This window comes from Rattus norvegicus, chromosome 7 (assembly GCF_021556685.1).
Source record: "Rattus norvegicus strain SHRSP/BbbUtx chromosome 7, alternate assembly SHRSP_T2T, whole genome shotgun sequence".
Taxonomy (NCBI): Eukaryota; Metazoa; Chordata; class Mammalia; order Rodentia; family Muridae; genus Rattus; species Rattus norvegicus.
In genome coordinates this window covers 107977046-107994177 of record NC_141540.1, presented here as the reverse complement: position 1 = coordinate 107994177, position 17132 = coordinate 107977046, and the positions used below count along the sequence as shown (strand labels likewise).

Genomic DNA, 17132 nt, shown 5'->3' with positions numbered 1-17132 from the left:
AATTCTGAGGGTGAGCATTCCTGTCCCCATGATCATTTGCCCACCTCAAACCAAACTGGTCTATTTGTTACATCAAGCCTATGAGACAGCAGCCCACTTTTTGAAAACCCAGCCATACTTGTGTTGGTCTGAATAGCATCCCCTAATGACATTTTTCTACTTGAGGGTCCCTAAATATGAACTGAAAGCAAGGTATTCATAGACATGGTCAAGTTAAGATGAGGTCATCTAGACTAGGGTGGGCTAGAAATCCAACGGTTGGTGTCTCTGTAAGAAGAGCCACAGCAAAGAGGCCGCATGAGGATCAAGACACACAGACTAGAATGGTAGATGCAGCCGTGAAAACAAGGAAGCCAGAAATTGCCAACATAATATCCAAAGAGAGTGTGGATGGCTCTGTCTCCACCTTGACTTCTGAGCAGCAGTGTAAAAATTCCAATATGTGAGAGAACAAATTTCTGCTGTTGCAAGCACCCAGTGTGTAGTGATTGTTTCTGGCAGCCTTGGGAGCCCAGTTTGCTAACAAAGTCCTATTTGTATTGCTAAGCTTCTGCTTCCCAGTTTTCTCTTGCTGGTATTCTCAATGGACTTTAATGCTACAACATATGCTCTTCCTGTGACTCTCTAACTCCTCTGGCGCTGTACTTTAGATAAGTAATACTTTTCTATATCCTGATATGTAACACTAAAAACGTAGCACATTCCATTATTGTCTTCATTTCTATAGTACTAAAGTGCTGACCCGGCAAGCACACTTGTTGCACCTTGGGCTTCTCCGCCTTTCTGTAAAATTGCTAATGAAAAGGTCACTAACTCGGTCAACTCCATGTGGCCAGGACATTTGGTGTTAGTGTCCTTGAGAGAAAAAAACAACTCAAGCCTCATCTGGCTCTCTTCATATAGGTGGATGTAAGCAAGCTCCATTTCCTTTCACAAATCCACAAATCTTAGGGGACCTTCTAAACCACCACCTCACTCTCAACTTGCAAAAATAATTCTTTCCTTTTGATTCACACAGATGCCAGTAAGGAAGCCAGCCAATTTCCCTCTGTAACCAAGCAACGGAGAAAGAACTGGAACATGTAGAGGAGTGTGTGTGTGTGTGTGTGTGTGTGTGTGTGTGTGTGTGTGTGTGTGTGTGCGCGTGTGTGCGCGTGTGTGCTGGCAACATATAAAGCTGAGCAGATCCCTCAGCAAGGCCACTGCATCCTGTAATTGATATCACAGGAGGCATTGAGGAAATGAGTGCACAGCTTCACTTCCCCTCTCATACTGAACGCTGAGCCCCTCTACATATTTGTTAAGTACTGCTACTAAACAGACAGTGAGAGAGAGTGAAAGCCCAAAACCCACCCAAGCATTTATCAGAGTTCCTGCTTTGACTTGGAAAGCCACAGCTCTTTGTTTTCACCCAAGGACTGCCAGGTATGATGTTCTCTAAGTTTTGATGCAACTGGGTGGTGGTTTCAAATTCTTCCAAGGCAAGATGTTAAACTTCTCTTTTATGAGATCTGTACACTCACCAAACAATATGAAGAATATCTAAGGTGTCAAAGTACAAAAAGTGAAGGATTTAGTGGAACTTCTTATATCAATATTCCCTTCTATTTACTTTGAAGCCCTGAGATTTGAGGTCCTTCTTCACTGCTTCAAAGCTTAGCTCTCAGGGTAGAAAGCCTATATGTTCCTGCATTTCTCTCGTCCCTGTTGCTACATCATTCCCAATCCAGGCGGCCTTTCTAAGACGCTGATGACAGTTCTAAGGTTCATAGCTGTCCTCCTGTTTTAGCACATGAGCTAGAATAAAGTCCTTCTAAAATGTATCTCAGAACCAGAGTGTGCTACTGTAGCAAAAGTGTCCCTGCAAGTGTCAACTGGCTGAGATGAGGCCACACTGGTCTGAAAGTTTTTAATCCAAACTAACTTATATTCTTTTAAGAAGAGACACAAAGACATAGGGAAGATGGCAGAGATTGGAGTAGGTAACCAAAGGATGGGTGGCCTCCACCAGAGCTGGGAGGCAAAAGAGACTCCTGATGGAGCCAGCAGAACAGGGGCTGCTTCTACCTAAATTTTAGACTCCCAGTCCCTGGAACTATAAACTGTTATAAAAGTTATAACAGTTAGCTTTGGTTACTGTAAGAGACCGGGTTTGTGCTAATTTATGACAACAGCTCTAGGAAATCATGACCTCTCCACTATCTTTCTTAAGGACACTGAGGTGACTTCCTAATTGGTTGCTTTATCTCAGGTCCAAAACTTCCTCTAGGTCCTCACCTAACACTGCTGGGAGGCATATATCCAACACAAAGCCCAACAGGCTTCTCCAGGATGAGCCTCCTATCAGCCTCACTTCCCTCCAGCATGAAGTCCTTAGTTATGAGAAGGGCTACATTCTTGCTCCTTCTTGACTTCCCTTCAAGTCAAAATTGACACTCCATACTCTAGCATTGTCTCTACCATCCTTGCAGATTCAGAATCTATAGAAAGTGCCTTTATTACAGGCATTCCGAGCAATGGTCCCTTGCCCATGAAGCCTTCCTTCCTCAGTGCTTTGAAATAGAACTAACAAGCTTCCCCTTGGTGCTGTGTCAGCTGCCTATGCACACTCCAGCCACAGGACGTGAAAACTCAGTTCTTTTTTCTTTTGTTATCTATGACTCCCTTGGCATTCCTTAGGATTTCTGAGAAAGTAACTCTATCTGACACAAAACCAAAAACCCACTGCAAATTAATAGCAGCAGACTGCCTTCAGTCATACACAGTTTGAAGGACCTCTGTGGGATATTCAGTCAGTAGTTAATTAGTGGGCTCCTGAGAGACTGATGTAAAGAAACAGAGACAGTAAAAGACTCTGAGGAGAGCAGAACATTTACCCCTTAGAGGAAACATACCGCAAAACAATGGCTGCCCTTGCTGCCGAGTGCCAGGGATCTCTATTCCCTGAGCATCCACACACCAGCACATCCTTTCCATCTGGCACTGCACTGTTTGGTAGTGCCCATCTCTGTGGCAGCTTGGGATATATGGATGACCAAAGCTGGTGGCAGTAAACTGTTCCACTTCACACTTGGTGGGACCTAGAAGAAACCACACAGCAAGGGATTGATTCATAGTGAGTAAGGTCTGTGTGTTCACAGTCTGCATGGATATTTGCTGACCAAGAGCTAAATCCCTAAACTTATTCTGATGTAATAGCCATGAAGAAAGTGACCCCCAAGACTCCAGTGATTTCACAGCAGAAACACATGTCTCTTGCTAGCTAGTTACTTACATCGGAATCTGCCAGAGATGACTAATTGAATGGCCAGGAATCGTCTCTGCAATATCCGGTACATGGTGCTTTGAGTGAAGGTGGAGGCCTGGTCCAAGCCAGCAAAAATGGTGTCATAAATTTCATCCAGTAACAACTCCAGTCCTAAACAAATGTAGATAGCATTTCAGGGATTGGCTCCTCCCTCAGGAAATAAAGCTCTAACCTAGCTGAACTGACAGATGTCAAAGGTCAAAATCTACAAAAGCAGCCTGATGCAATGGGTCCAGCCATGTCCATTCTTTTGACATTAAAAATTGTCATCACCTACAAAGTTCATGCTAAAAACCATGCAGCAGATTTACAAAATAATAATATAAACAGCAACAGCACTTTAAATATGCTTGTGATTTTTGTAGGGTCACATCTCTTGTTATCCTACCTGCCATATGCTATCGGGTGTGGCCCCTGAGTAATAGGTTGGCCATGCCTGGAATAATACTCCAAGAGTTTGTAAAGGCAGGGCTGTTGTTGTAGCAGTGCTGGTCGGACAGTATAGAGGAATGCTACCTAGAGAATGAGGCTCATAACATGCCTTGTCTTCCAATTGCCACACACCAAAGTGGGCACCTCTTTCAGCTGGCAATGGCACCATACCAGCAAGCAGAAGCTTCAGCAGTGTACTGCAGATGAAAGCTGGCTAAAGCTGCGTCTTCTTTCACAACCATAGCAACCCAACAAGGAGGTAGAATTCCAGTGCAATTTCCACCTTAGGCACTGGAGTCCAAGAATTATACTTGATCCCTTCACATTGCCAGAAGTGTGGCTGATTACCTGTCTCAGCCAGCTCTCGGCCCTGGCTGTCAGCACAGTAACAGTACCCAGACACTTCAGGGAACCTGTTCCGGAAGGCACTGAAGGTCACAAATGCATCTGGAAACCTGTCAGAAAGGAAGATGTGTGGTGACCATTTCATAAAATATGAGCCATCTTCATTTGAAACCAACGTGGCAGAGTCCTCAGCTGCATTTGCAGCTCATTCCTACTCTGGCTTTACTTAACCAAAGCAAGGGTAGCCCATACCTAGCTATCATCTACCAACTAGCCTTTTCCTTAGTTTCAACACTTCACCAATTTGTGTCCACAGACGTGTCTCAGAGGACCAGAAAGAAAACAAGTCACAAGCAATACGTCAGCTTCCCCAACAGAGTAACCAGAGTTCAAAGGCTGGCTTTCCTTTATAGGTATTTGACAAGCTGCAAAGAGTCTCATTTTGTGAGAGCAACTGCTTCCAGGGCTTTTTGCAATTTTCAAACGTCTGTAAAGAAGCCAGAGTCCATTACAGGAGATGCTAAGGAGGTAATGTTTCCATTCCATCATTAAACACCACAAAATCAAAATTATTTCACCATTTGTGTATGTCAGCTGAAGAAATGCTTGTCTTAACTACGTCCAACCTGGCAAATGCTACTTGGAGTCTATTAGCGGCGTCCTCATCTTTGCCTATGAGGAGACTAAAGTACGGAGAGTCATTGAGGAGCTCTGAGATGTTTTTATGTCCTATGTAATTAGTCTATTACATCCAAGTGTGTGTTTTTAAACTATGTCTGAAACCCTAGCATAGTATGTCGCTCTCTGCACAGAGTTCTACTGTTTCATGGTAGCTTCTAGCAGAATACTAAAAACAACCTGCATCTCTGATGGTGGTGAAATGAAGAGAATTATAATATCCCCTGCCACATTGGATAAAATACTTCAAATGAGGGTGATACTCATAAACAAGCAAAAAGGGAACAGCACTCAGAAGGGATGGGTATAAGAGAAAATACACACAGCATGACCGTAACCATGAAAAGCCAGCTCTAAGTGCAAGGGGAGCCCTCTCTCATTCTGAACATGGGCAGACACAAGTATTAGTTAACTCAAATGAAAGTTATGAGCCTGATGTGGGCTGGTTCATTACCCAAAAGCCAAGTTTCCTTTACTAATGCTTTAGAACTACAGATCTATTATGATGCCTGTTTATTATTGTGGGCTTATACATTATGAGACAGTTGGTGCTATCATAAGCAAAAGTAAAAATGAAAAACTTTGTCTTGTCTCCACATTTAGGGAGACAATATAATTTTTAAAAGTTCTTCAGGCAGTGGTGGTGCATGTCTTTACTCCCAATACTTGGGAGGCAGAGGCAGGCAGATTTCTGTGAGTTTGAGGCCAGCCTAGTCTATAAAGCCAGTTCTGGATAGCTAGGACTGCACAAAGAAACTTTCTTGAAAAAAGTAAATAAAAGCTCATTCATTGGAAAGTAGGATAATTGGTTTTAAAAGGCAATGATAGGAAAATAGCTGCTTCTGTTTGTTGAGTCCCGCTTTGCAAATGACAACTGCAAATGTGCCCACTAGTCATTGACTCATTGATGTATCCAATGCTCTTCACAGGATTGTGGTATTATTTTCATCTCATCTTTGAGACGAAAGCAATGAGGAATGTGGGCTGTCATACTGGTCTAATGGTAGTACATTGGATTTACATCTGTCCTAATCCAATATCTGACTGATCATGGTATATGCCAATAGTGTTTCTCGGTGTGGGTTGGTTTTGGTTCCTATCACATTCCTTTGATACGTGTGTCTGTTTTGACATTATTCTGTGCATGTTCCATGCCTCACTTTTCCTGACAACTCAGAGATGTTGAAGATGCTGTGATAAGGACAGTACCTGTCCTATACCTGTCCCCCCAGATGCTGAGATGGCTCAGACAACCACTACAGCAAAATGCACAAGATGTTTAAATTATCCTACACCATGAAGTGCTGAGTCAACCTAAAAGCCCACCTCAACTCATGAGAATGTATGAACCTCTTTGCATGGCTTTTATTTCCTCATTTTCTAGTCAAAGTCCCTATCTTGGGATTCCTACTCTTATGAACAGACAAGTTACCTACTAGTGCTCTCTATGTGGCCTCTCTTGCTCTCTTCCCCTTCTGCATACTGAGAGTCTCTCCCTGACTTCAATTCTTTCAGGACTTGTTCCTGGAGGTCTGCTATTGCCACTGTCCAGGACTGTCCTCGGTGCCTGTAGATCAGACCCCATGTCTCTGTGATTCTATCTTATCAATTCTGTATTCAATGAGAAGGCCTAAGGACCTTGAATAAGTATGGAAGAATTCTAGCCCTGGACTACCACAGTGATTGTCACTATTAATGCTACTCAGAAACAGTAACACCACTATATAGGGATCAGTCAGACACTGCCAGACATTTTTTATAGTCTATGAACCAGGGCATCCTGAGCCCATGCCCATCATTCCAGAACAGTAAGATGTCCACTTAAATAGAATATGGTCCTTTAGGGTTCTAACTACAACTAGCAGTGATCATGAGGTCCTATTATTTTTACAACTTGATTTAATACAATCTAACTTTTATGGGTAGGTTTTGAAATGATTGTCTCTACTTGTGAGCTTGGGGATGCCTCCTCCAGAATAGTAATTTCCACTGTTCTAAGAGTTTAGTTGTTGCCTCTTCAACTGGAATTGTTGACTTATCACCATGACAGATCTCCTACCCTACATTAGTCAAAGAAAGACAGAATCCTAAAACTTAACTGCCAGAAAGAGTACACCACAGCTTGGTTCCATCTCCATTTCTGGGTCTGATGGATTTGGTCCAAGAAGGCTTCCAAAGCAGGAAAGTTTGAGCTACATTCTAAAGTAACCTCTGGCCATTTGAGTAGGAAACGATGGAAGATATATCTAGAAGATTATTGACATGTCTCTAACATCTAGAGAAAACATACCCCAAGAATGGGCAGGAGAAAAATAGATAGGTGGATAGTCTTAGGGGAGGAAGAAACAAGGGAGAGCATGCCAAGACCCAGAATATCCATCACTGAAATTGAGCATGTGGCTGATGCTTACGAGCCCTGGCTTGGAGAGAGGTCTGGTCTCATGGGTAGCAGGGGCTGTCAAACTATATAGCCAAAGATGCCCTGTGCACTGTCCCTTTGATACGGACCTACGAGCCATAGCTCCTTCAATCCTTAAAAGAAGAAAGGGGTGTGTTTGTCTAAAAATCTGGGTTATTCTCAGACTTAAAAATAAAATTTTTTTCTCTGGTTATAGCCAGAGCTCAGACGCAAATATAAATCCCCTTACACTTCTGTAACTTTAATTAAAGATAGTTCTAGACCAATCTTTTCCCTGACTTACTTTCTCTTCTCACCTTGTCTTCTTCATGATTTCCACTAACTTTTTCTCTCCTACTCTAGGCATATATAAAGAAAGAATGAAGATAAAAGTCAACATGCTTACTGAAATGAAACTGGAAATCATAGAATGGGGGCAAATTTATGCATCTCTGAGTTTCGACTCAGATTCAGCTACCCCAGCCTTAGAGAGATTACAAATGAAGGCCCGTGGAGTCTGGATAGCTGGTCTGCAGCCTTGCTGTTTACAGAGTACCATCCATGCCTGCAGATAACTTGCAACACTCTCTGTACCATTGTGTTCTCTAATTCTTCCCACAGGCTGTCCTCCAGAAACCTAACCTGTAGCCAATACATTAATAAATTAACAGTGTGTTTATTCTCTCCTGGGCCAGGGCAGGCAGTCTTTGGCAGAAAGCTATACACAGCATAACAATACACACAAGTCAAATTGGCCACCATAGGTGGTCTTGCAGGTGACTAGACGATCTGCCTGTCAGGATTTCCCCATAGTCTTCTATATTCCAATTAGGATGATTCTTCAGCACATGTTAAAGGTGCTCTTGACTCTTTCCACAGTATAACAGATGTACTAGGGCATTTGAGGTGAGGTTTGTTGCTAAGAAGACAAGACAAACATAGTAATTAATGATAAAGGCTGATAAAGAGAATTTTAACTCAAATCTTTAAAACCTTGATAAGGGCACTAGCCATGCTTCATGTCCTACAGGGATCTGCTTGAAGCTTTGGGTCAGACAGAGTCCCACAATTGTGACCAAACCGTGGCCATAAAGACAATGAACCATCCAAAGGAGCCAGAATAGCTATTTCCTATCAGCTCCTAAGTTTCTAATCAAGTTGATATATTAAGTAATGCTTTTTCCTCACAAGAAAAACCTACAACAGCCAAGTTCAAGCACATATTAAGACCTCACAGGAGATTGAGAGAATTGTTCCTGGGTCACAGGATCTCTAAGACTCCTGGAAGTTAAGTTTCCAAAGCTTTCCCTCCCAAACATACTACTACACTCTGTCTACTCAGAAAGGAGTCATCCCTGACTCTCCTCTTCTGCTCTTCTAGGTGTTTCTTCCCAGCATTCCAAAGTTTTGTGTGATAGACGTACCTTCAATAGAGCTCCATCTCCCAAGGTCTATCCGCTCCTCTACATGGAGCCACCATCATCTCCCTCAGAACTTGGAACTCAGGGTGCAATCTCATTTCCCAATCTGCTCTTTCCTAGCCCAGATCACTCTCTTTAAAGTCTGTGGATCTGGTGGTGTTTATGCAATGTTCTATCAACACGAATCCTTACCCTACTTCCAAGGCTTAAAATATTTGAGGCAATGCCAAGGACATACAGAACAAATTACCCATTGCTTATCTGAAACCCAGCTGCCACTGGCCTATATTATATCTGTCAATCCCAGGTGATCTGGGTCTATTCCATGTGGATTCCACAGCTCTTTCCACTGGCCCAAAGGAGTCACTGGGCCTGGGGCAGCCAGATCTACACAGTAACAGAAAATTCCTGATTACCCCTGGGCTTTAAATAATCAACCACCCAACTGTTCCCATGACCTCTCTAGAGCAGAATTTGTTCAAAGATATGAGAGAGAGAGAGAGAGAGAGAGAGAGAGAGAGAGAGAGAGAGAGAGAGAGAGAGAGAGAGAGAGAGAGAGAGATCCCATTTCAGAAGCAAGTGCTTTTGTTTGCATTAACAAGGAATGCTTGGTTCTCAACGTTTGCGTTTAACTAGACTGCCCTCTTGTGGCACTAACTGTGAACTGAGCTTCAATTTCAACTTTGCTGCCCTGTAAAGGCCTTTGATGCGTTCACCAAATCTCTAAATTGGGGTTGTAGACTTAATGTGTAGAAGACTCTGTGCCTTATGCTGTGTAAGAAGAGAAATGAATCATATAAATATAAACAAGTGTAAATTTTCTCTACACCTCTAAAGCCTACTCTGCTTCCTAGGGTGAGTTCATCCAGACTACACTTTCTAATTATGTCTGTATTAAAGCTGAAATCTGTAAACCTCCTTGGATACTGTTCGCATTCAGTTGGATATGAACTGAGGATGCCTAGATTGCACAAAGTAGATGAGCATTTGGTGAGCTGGGATGCCTGATGGCCCCGTGCTCCCAGTTAAGCTAATCTGTAGCCAGGAGGAAAAAAATCTAACCTATATTTCCTAAAACTGTGTGAAGCATGAGAATTCCCCGCAGATGATCACCTTGGGATGATACATATTCTCAGTAGTTTCATAAGTGAAGTCTCAGGAGTTTAATCTTGGCCCAGTAAATAGAGCAGAAGCTTTCATTTCCCAGCAGAGAGCACTGAGGAGGCTTTGGGAAGGTAGATGACCAGGTCACCTTGCAAAGTAGTAGCAGATGAAGACTTCAGGTGGCAGACACAAAGACTATGGGGGCAGGATTGCACTGCAAACATAACTGGCAGGAGTGGGGTGGCCAAACTCTGAGGGACTCAGGGCCTAGGAGGGTTTGGTTCAAAGCAGATAGCTCAAAGGCTAGCTTTTTGACCACATAACAATGCATACAACCTCCAACCTCAGTATTTACAACCATATTGTGCATTTTGTGTTATAGGTTGAATGTATGAAATCACCAATACTGAGTTTATGGAAACATTGCAGGGCATGGTCTAACGAAAATGCCAAGCTTCTAAAGTATTGTGCAACTCAGATCAAGTTCATCTGTGGGACCAGCACTTGGAGCATGGTCTGTGACCCCTCTGGCACAACACATGGGAACATTCTTTCTCACACAGAAACTGGATGTTCTGGAAGGTGGCCATATGGAGGCTCAGGTTCTCCTACAGAATCCACAGCAGTATTCACACAGGCTGGTGCTCTCTCTCTCTCTCTCTCTCTCTCTCTCTCTCTCTCTCTCTCTCTCTCTCTCTCTCTCTCCCCCTATTAGAATGATCTGATATCATCTAAAGCCTGCATGGCCCTTCACAGTCACTGGGTGCTCTACAGTATCCAAATACCCTCTGGATATTTGGGTCAGAGTATATAGATGCTTCTCATTTTATATTTGTTATTTAAGTAGTAAAGTTCTTTACAAGTGCACACACCCATATGAAGCTCACAGAAGTGCACGCATGTCATCATACCCATGCTTTTTAATGGGCTCTTTTCCCTTTGAGGAGGATCCTTTCTGTCTACTCTTCCACTGCAGCCCCTATATCCAAGTGGCCCTTGACCACTCTGTGGTCCTTCATATTATCCTCAGTTTTGGGCTCTATCCTGACCTAGCATACTCATCTTATTATAGGATCTTATGTTTCTACATATAAAGAACCCCTTTCCTATTTGTTTTTAATAATTAAATTCTGCACATGCACTGCCCATTTGGATCGGATTAGTACAAGAGACTTTGGAACCCTGCTCAAGTCAACTTCTTTAGCTCTGGTACCTTATATGAGTAGATAAACAAATATTTATGATATATTACATTTATTTAGGTGCTCTCCCTGTTTGATGAGAAGTCACTTTCCTCCTCAGTTCTCTGCTAGGATGGAGAACAATGCAACAGATATATAGGTCTCCTGGATATATAGGGCTCCACGCTCTGGTGTTTTCATTTGCTTGGTGGGCTAGTGATGCAGAGAGTACCTGTAGATGGTGGTTTGAGTGAGGATGGCTTCCATAGGCTCATAGATTTGATCACCAGGGAATGACACTATTAAAGGATTAGGAGGTGTGGCTTTGTTGGAGGAAGTGGGTCATTGTCAGTGAGCTTTGGGATTCAAAAGCCCCTGCCAAGCCCAGACTCTCTCTCTCTCTCTCTCTCTCTCTCTCTCTCTCTCTCTCTCTCTCTCTCTCTCTGCCTACAGATCAGGTTGTAACTCTCAGTTACTACAGAACCTGCTTACATGCCGCCATTCTTCCCACCGTAATGAAAATGGACTAAACTTCTGAAACTATAAGCAAGCCCCCAATTAACTGCCTTCTTTTATAATAGTTGCCATGGTCATGGTGTCTCCTCACAGCAACAGAACACTAAGACCGTGTAATTGTAGTTTCAATAGCTATTACCAGCTGACTTTGTTAAAAGTGCTGCTGATAGGCTAAACTTGCCTGTCAATGACAAATGAGGGCATGTGACACATGACACTCCCAGATCCTGATGCAAACATAATATTGAAGAGCCAATGGCCCTCTAAGTGGACCTCCCCCCCTTCCCTTCAAGGATCAGTTCCCTTACCTGTTGTAGTTGTGAATCAGATCAAAAATCATCATGTCTGTGGTGTTGACAAACTTGCACTGGACAGGCATAAACTCCCCATCTGCATCGCACTGGGGTGGCGATTTGTCTCCTACTCCATGGAGGAGACGGCGGCTTCTTATCTCACAGCTCCTTGGACCTAAACATTTTCATGCAAAGCTGTTTAGCTCGTATGCATGGGTAGGTACTTATGCAGGTACTTATGCAACCCATGTGACCCATACAAGCCTACTAGTGCCCCAAATAGGCCACTGGAGGCTCTCAAGTATTTGTTGAAATTTTGTTTGGGCTTACAGTTGTCAACCAGCAAAAGAAGATCTGTGGAATGATGGAAAGTCATGCAACTGCCTCTGGGACATTTTTCCTCTCCCTCAAAGGCCAGGCACTCTGTGCTTTGTGTGATTTGTGGGGAGCCAAATTAGCGCACCCAGGGATTCTGGTGTCCAGGACAGTGACACTTACACCGTGTTGGCCTCCCCTGCTGGCGGGTGCCATACACCTCCATCCCCTCTGTGTCTACACACCAGCATTGCACTTGCTGCAGGTCGCACTGCACTGGTGCATAGTTCCCTGAATCCTGGCACTGAGGAAGGTAGAGAGCATCTGTGCTGTTAATGTAGCTGCTCAGCAGGATTCGTTGCTTGTGTAGCTGGCAGAAGGACAGACCTGGGGCACAAAGAGAAGCATCTGAGGAGGGCTGTTGGCGAGCACACAGGGTCAGCATTGATCCTAAGAGGATCTTTTCTCCATGACAAACACTCAGCCAGACATTCAGAAGGCTCTGACATCTTGAGAACTGAGTCAGAGTGAGATGGCCCTCACTAGCACCCTGGCACTATACAGGAGCTCCCTATAGAGTAGGGTTAACAGAATAGCCAAATCAGGATTTCTGTGTCAGCTGGGGCTGCCTGTGTTGCCTGAAAAGCTGTTTCACTACTCTGCACTTCTCTCCCTCTGCAAGTGAGAAGACAGCTGCGTCCCTTTAGATATGGGAGGAAAAGCCACTTTGTGTTTTCTCCTATGGAAGAGCTACCATGCACCAAGCTTATCTCATTGTAAATCCTAACATGGGTGAGGCAGGGTCTCTGTTTAGTTTGCAGATTGGGGTTGGATGTGTGTAAATCAGAGAGAACAGGTGACTTTGGTTATGGTCATGGTGTAGAGAATATGAAGGACATTAGGGACCCCACATAAGCCATGCTAGCCACAGAAAAGCAAAAACTCAGAAGGAGCTATCACCTACTCACTGAAAGAGAGTGTCCTTCTTAGCTTTGCTTCTACCATAGGATAAAATTTTGCTGAGAGCTGACCTTGCTTGGAACCCTTTGACACATACTGGTCGTAATTAGCTCAGTGCTGGACACAAAAGTTGGCTCATTGGAAGCACTTGCTAGCCACTGGCTGGGTTTGGGTGTCTCACATGGTTTTTTACAGTGGTCTTTAGGAAACTGGATTTTCTGTGTATTCAATGATGAGAGGCTAGCAGCACTTAGGGAGATGTGCCCAGTTCACTTACTAAAGCCTAGTGCTTGTTCCTAGATGTGAGGTACCCCAGTATAATGGCCCCTACACTGGATGTCCCTTTGTCACTTACATGCTGTTGGCCTTCCCAGCTGCCTGCTGCCAGGTACTTCCGTGCCATCAGAATCCACACACCAGCAAGATTGGCCATCATTTTGGCACTGAACTGTCCTGAAGAGAGAAATATCATGTGACACCATGATGTCTTTCTGAAGTCACATTCTCGCTCCAGTTCAGTGAGGCCAGAGGTTAGCAAGTCACACAGGAAACCCAGAGTTTCAATCAAACAAGGCCATAGAGTAAGTTCCTCATTCAGGGAAAGCAACAATGAGACTGGCTTAGGGTGGAAGGTGGCTAGGGAGACAGAAGATTCTCCTGGGGACAAGGTAGGCCTGAAACTTCAGAGAGAAACATACACAAGGCTGGCGAAAAGGAAGGTATACTTTTAACTCCTCCCTTAATCTTGAATTCCCAGAGGTTCTGACTAGAATTAGCTTGTAGATTGTACCTACAGGAAGCTTGAGAAAGATACTGAAGCAGGGAGAATATTCCATAGTTAGAGATGAGGACTCTGCATGTGAGTTTATGGCAGAGGGGAGTAAGGACTCTTGCTCCATAGAGAAGAGGAATTTAAATCATATCCTCACTCTACAGGGAGGAATACATTCCCAAGGCCTATAGGGAAGAATACAGTCCCAGGACCTACGATTTGTCAGGGTACCTGCAAAAGCCCCTTTAAGGAAGAGTTCCCTGGAAGGAAATGACCTAGCAGCCCAGGCAAGCTATGGAAAAACAGGGCTGGCTAAGTAACAGGCAGTTCCTGCTTTGCCCTAACACAGAATTGGGAGATGGGTGCCTTGGGGCACTCTTACCTCTCTCTAGGCTTTACTAAAAGGCCTTATATACTATATTGTAAAGCAATTAAGATAAAGTTTCAGCAAGAATTGGGGGAGAGTCCCCTGATAGGGAGTCTCTCAAACAAAGTATCTATATGGGAGTATAGAGGAGTCCTTTTCCCCACAAATGACAGTGTCGCTCAAGAATCTGAGGAACTTGATTGATATAATTGTACATGATAGATTACAGGAACAAAATGTGAGAGGTTCTTCAGGGTATTGTAGGACTCTAGAACTCCTAATAAAGCCAGTCTTACTGGAAACTTCCATCTTCAGAGCACTGTGGAACATATTCATCCTGCTTCAGAAAGGCCTTCTCCCTTTGCAGCTCACAGGGGCGGAGTGGCTGTGCATCCACTTGGTACTCTGTGTGAAGGGAAGTGACACATGAGAAGGGTGCACGCCTGCAGCCCGCCTACACACACACACACACACACACACACACACACACACACACACACACATACACAAGCACAGCCTTTACTTTCCCAGTCTTCCTGACAACCAGTATTGTCATTTCCAGTATATGATTAGTTCATTTAATCATCTGTACTTTCCTGGAAGGTGATGGGAATATCTTCACTCTCCCAGCTTGTTTTCACTACTTTCAATTTCTAGCAATGGGACTTTGGGCAATTTGGCTCACCTCTCTGAACCTCTTTCATCAGAGCAGCAAATAGCAAATATCTAGCCTTAGGATATTTGTGAGGTTAGATGACATAAGGCATGTTTAAGGGCCCTGGACAGATCCTAGCTGAACCACATGACTGAAAACTCCCTCCTCAAACTCATGGCCTCAGCCTTAGAACTTACCAAAGATGTTGGCTGCTACCAGGCAGACTGAGCTCAACAAAGTCGAGACCCACAAGACCAAGGTCATCATCCTGTCCCCTACTCAAATGATGGGGTAGGAGCAGTGTCCCATCTGAGTCCCCTTATCAGGAAGCCTTTATAGCACAGTGGCAAGCAGTGCTCTACTGTTCAAGAACACTTGACTGGGCAGTGGCTCACTTTGTTTTCTCTGCTAGTCACAGGAACTCCCTCTACTTGAGTCTGCTCCCGCTAAGAATACTTGAGTAATCAGTAGGGTGACCACTCCAGGACATGGGGACAAGAAATGTGAGGCTAGCACTAAAATTTCCCTTTACAGGCAAATGCCAGAGCTTTGTACCCTTAGGGGTGACAGTTCGATTGTAAAACTGTGAAAGATAAAATATCTCCTCTTCCTCCTGATTCCTCCCCCTCTTCTTCCTTCCTTCGTTCCCCTTTCTTTTCCTTTTTTTCCTTGCTTCATTCATTCCTTCCTTTCTTCTTTCCTTCCTTCCTTCTTTCAGTATTGCTTTAGAGCAATTCAGCTGTAGACACTATTCTTGAAAATGAAGCCATGGCAGGAAACAAAATGGAAAATTCTGCTCCAATTAATATTGAACACAGAATTGTACTGAAGGAATCCAAGTATACCTCACATACCTATTCTCACATGCATGAACACACATGCACATATGCGTACCTCTCTCTAACCCCCCTTTTCTGGGGACTAAACCCTGCCACGCTAAGCTACCAGGGGCAGGAAGTGGCAAGAATATTCTTTTACACATAAGGTCGACATGCCCCTGCACTATCAGGATCAGCTTCTCTCCTTCCCAGCTGCCCCTGAATAATCTATGAAAATTATCCTTATTCCTGAGCCCACTTCCTTCCACACAAAGCTGAGAAGACAGTGGCCATGCATGCCTGCTTGTCTGCAGGATCTCTACAAGAGAGAAAACAAAGAATCTAGAAAGGTGGCTCATCTGTGCCATTACCATTGCTGTTGTTATTTTCTCAATGTGTAGAAGGAATTGTTGGGCAGGATAATGTCAAATGCACACAGGGCAGAGGACAGTGAATTATGTCTCATGGGGAGAGTGGAGGAGGAACACATCAGAATCCAAAGAACGAACAGTTTCTTTAGAAAGAGGAAGCAGAGTTGTGGGAAGAGGGCCAGTCACCCACAGTGCACACACCAAGGGTTCACTCTGCACTGGATATAGACCAAGGGGGGATGTTGGAAAGAGCAGGCAGGTTAACTATGGCTTCCACAGTACTTGACATAAATGCCTAAAATTGGCAATAATTTGAGCTGGCTTGGGTTGCCATCACAGAGTATTGTGAACATAGTGGCTTAAACAAAGGCCAAGCTTCTTCTCAGAATTCTGGGGGCTGGAAGACTGACATGAAGGTGTCAGGGTTTGTTTCCGAGGCTCCTCTCTGCTTATAGGTGCCTGGCAATCTCTGTCTTCATGTTGTATTTCCCTTCTGTATGTCTGAGTACCAGTCTCTCCTCTGAAAACACCAGCCACCTTAGATTGCGGAGTACCTTAAAGAGCCATATTTTAGTTTAGTTATTGTGTCAAGACCCTATCTCTAAATAGTGGCAGAAGTTTCCTTCTAGGAATTCCAACATAGGAATTTGAAGTTGGCGTTTACACATCACTCCCAAATACCTAAACACATTCTGGTCATGAGACAAACTGAGTGTGCGGTTAAGTAAGGTAAGAAACCCTGCTCCTTGCCACTTTCCTGGGTAACTGCACTTTGGGGATTTTCCCATCATTCCCTAGCCTCCATACAGGCCTTCTTCACAGAGTTCAGGCCCCCTTTTCCTGGATCGTTTTTGTTTAGATTCTTCCCACACTGATGGTTTAGCTGTGGTTGTCAGCCTGAGATCCTTCCTAGTTTTCTCTCATCATAGTGATTCCTTCAAATCTTGACAGGCAGCTCCCACCCCACCCCGCTTTGTTCCCTGTTCCCTCCCCTTTCTTCATCTCTGGATCCTCACAGCTACAGCCTAGCAAAGCAGAAGACAAGTTGCCAGAAGCTCATGGAATCTCTTTACCAGCTGCAGAGACAGTCCTAGAAAATGTCAGAAAATTCAAACCACAATGCCAGGCGTAGAGACTCACTCTCAGGTGCCCAGGAAACCCAAGTGCAGGAAGATCTGTCACCCTGGAAAGTTGTCGGG

At 44.1% G+C, this 17132-nt stretch overlaps 1 protein-coding gene across 5 annotated transcripts in view; it reads right to left on the bottom strand.

Moving 5' to 3' along the window:
* The window catches only part of Tg (thyroglobulin), a 184563-nt gene extending 169494 nt beyond the window's left edge, over nucleotides 1–15069 (bottom strand). The window contains exons 1-8 of one of the 5 annotated variants that reach the window (XM_087555765.1): nucleotides 14942–15069; nucleotides 14386–14494; nucleotides 13306–13403; nucleotides 12174–12377; nucleotides 11691–11850; nucleotides 4088–4194; nucleotides 3275–3418; nucleotides 2895–3080 (exon numbers count right to left, since the gene is read on the bottom strand). In XM_087555765.1, the coding sequence (XP_087411891.1) occupies nucleotides 2895–3080; nucleotides 3275–3418; nucleotides 4088–4194; nucleotides 11691–11850; nucleotides 12174–12377; nucleotides 13306–13403; nucleotides 14386–14494; nucleotides 14942–15011 (1078 nt within the window). In that variant the 5' untranslated portion in view covers nucleotides 15012–15069. 5 annotated transcript variants of the gene reach the window in all.
* Nucleotides 15070–17132: the final 2063 nt, after the last annotated feature.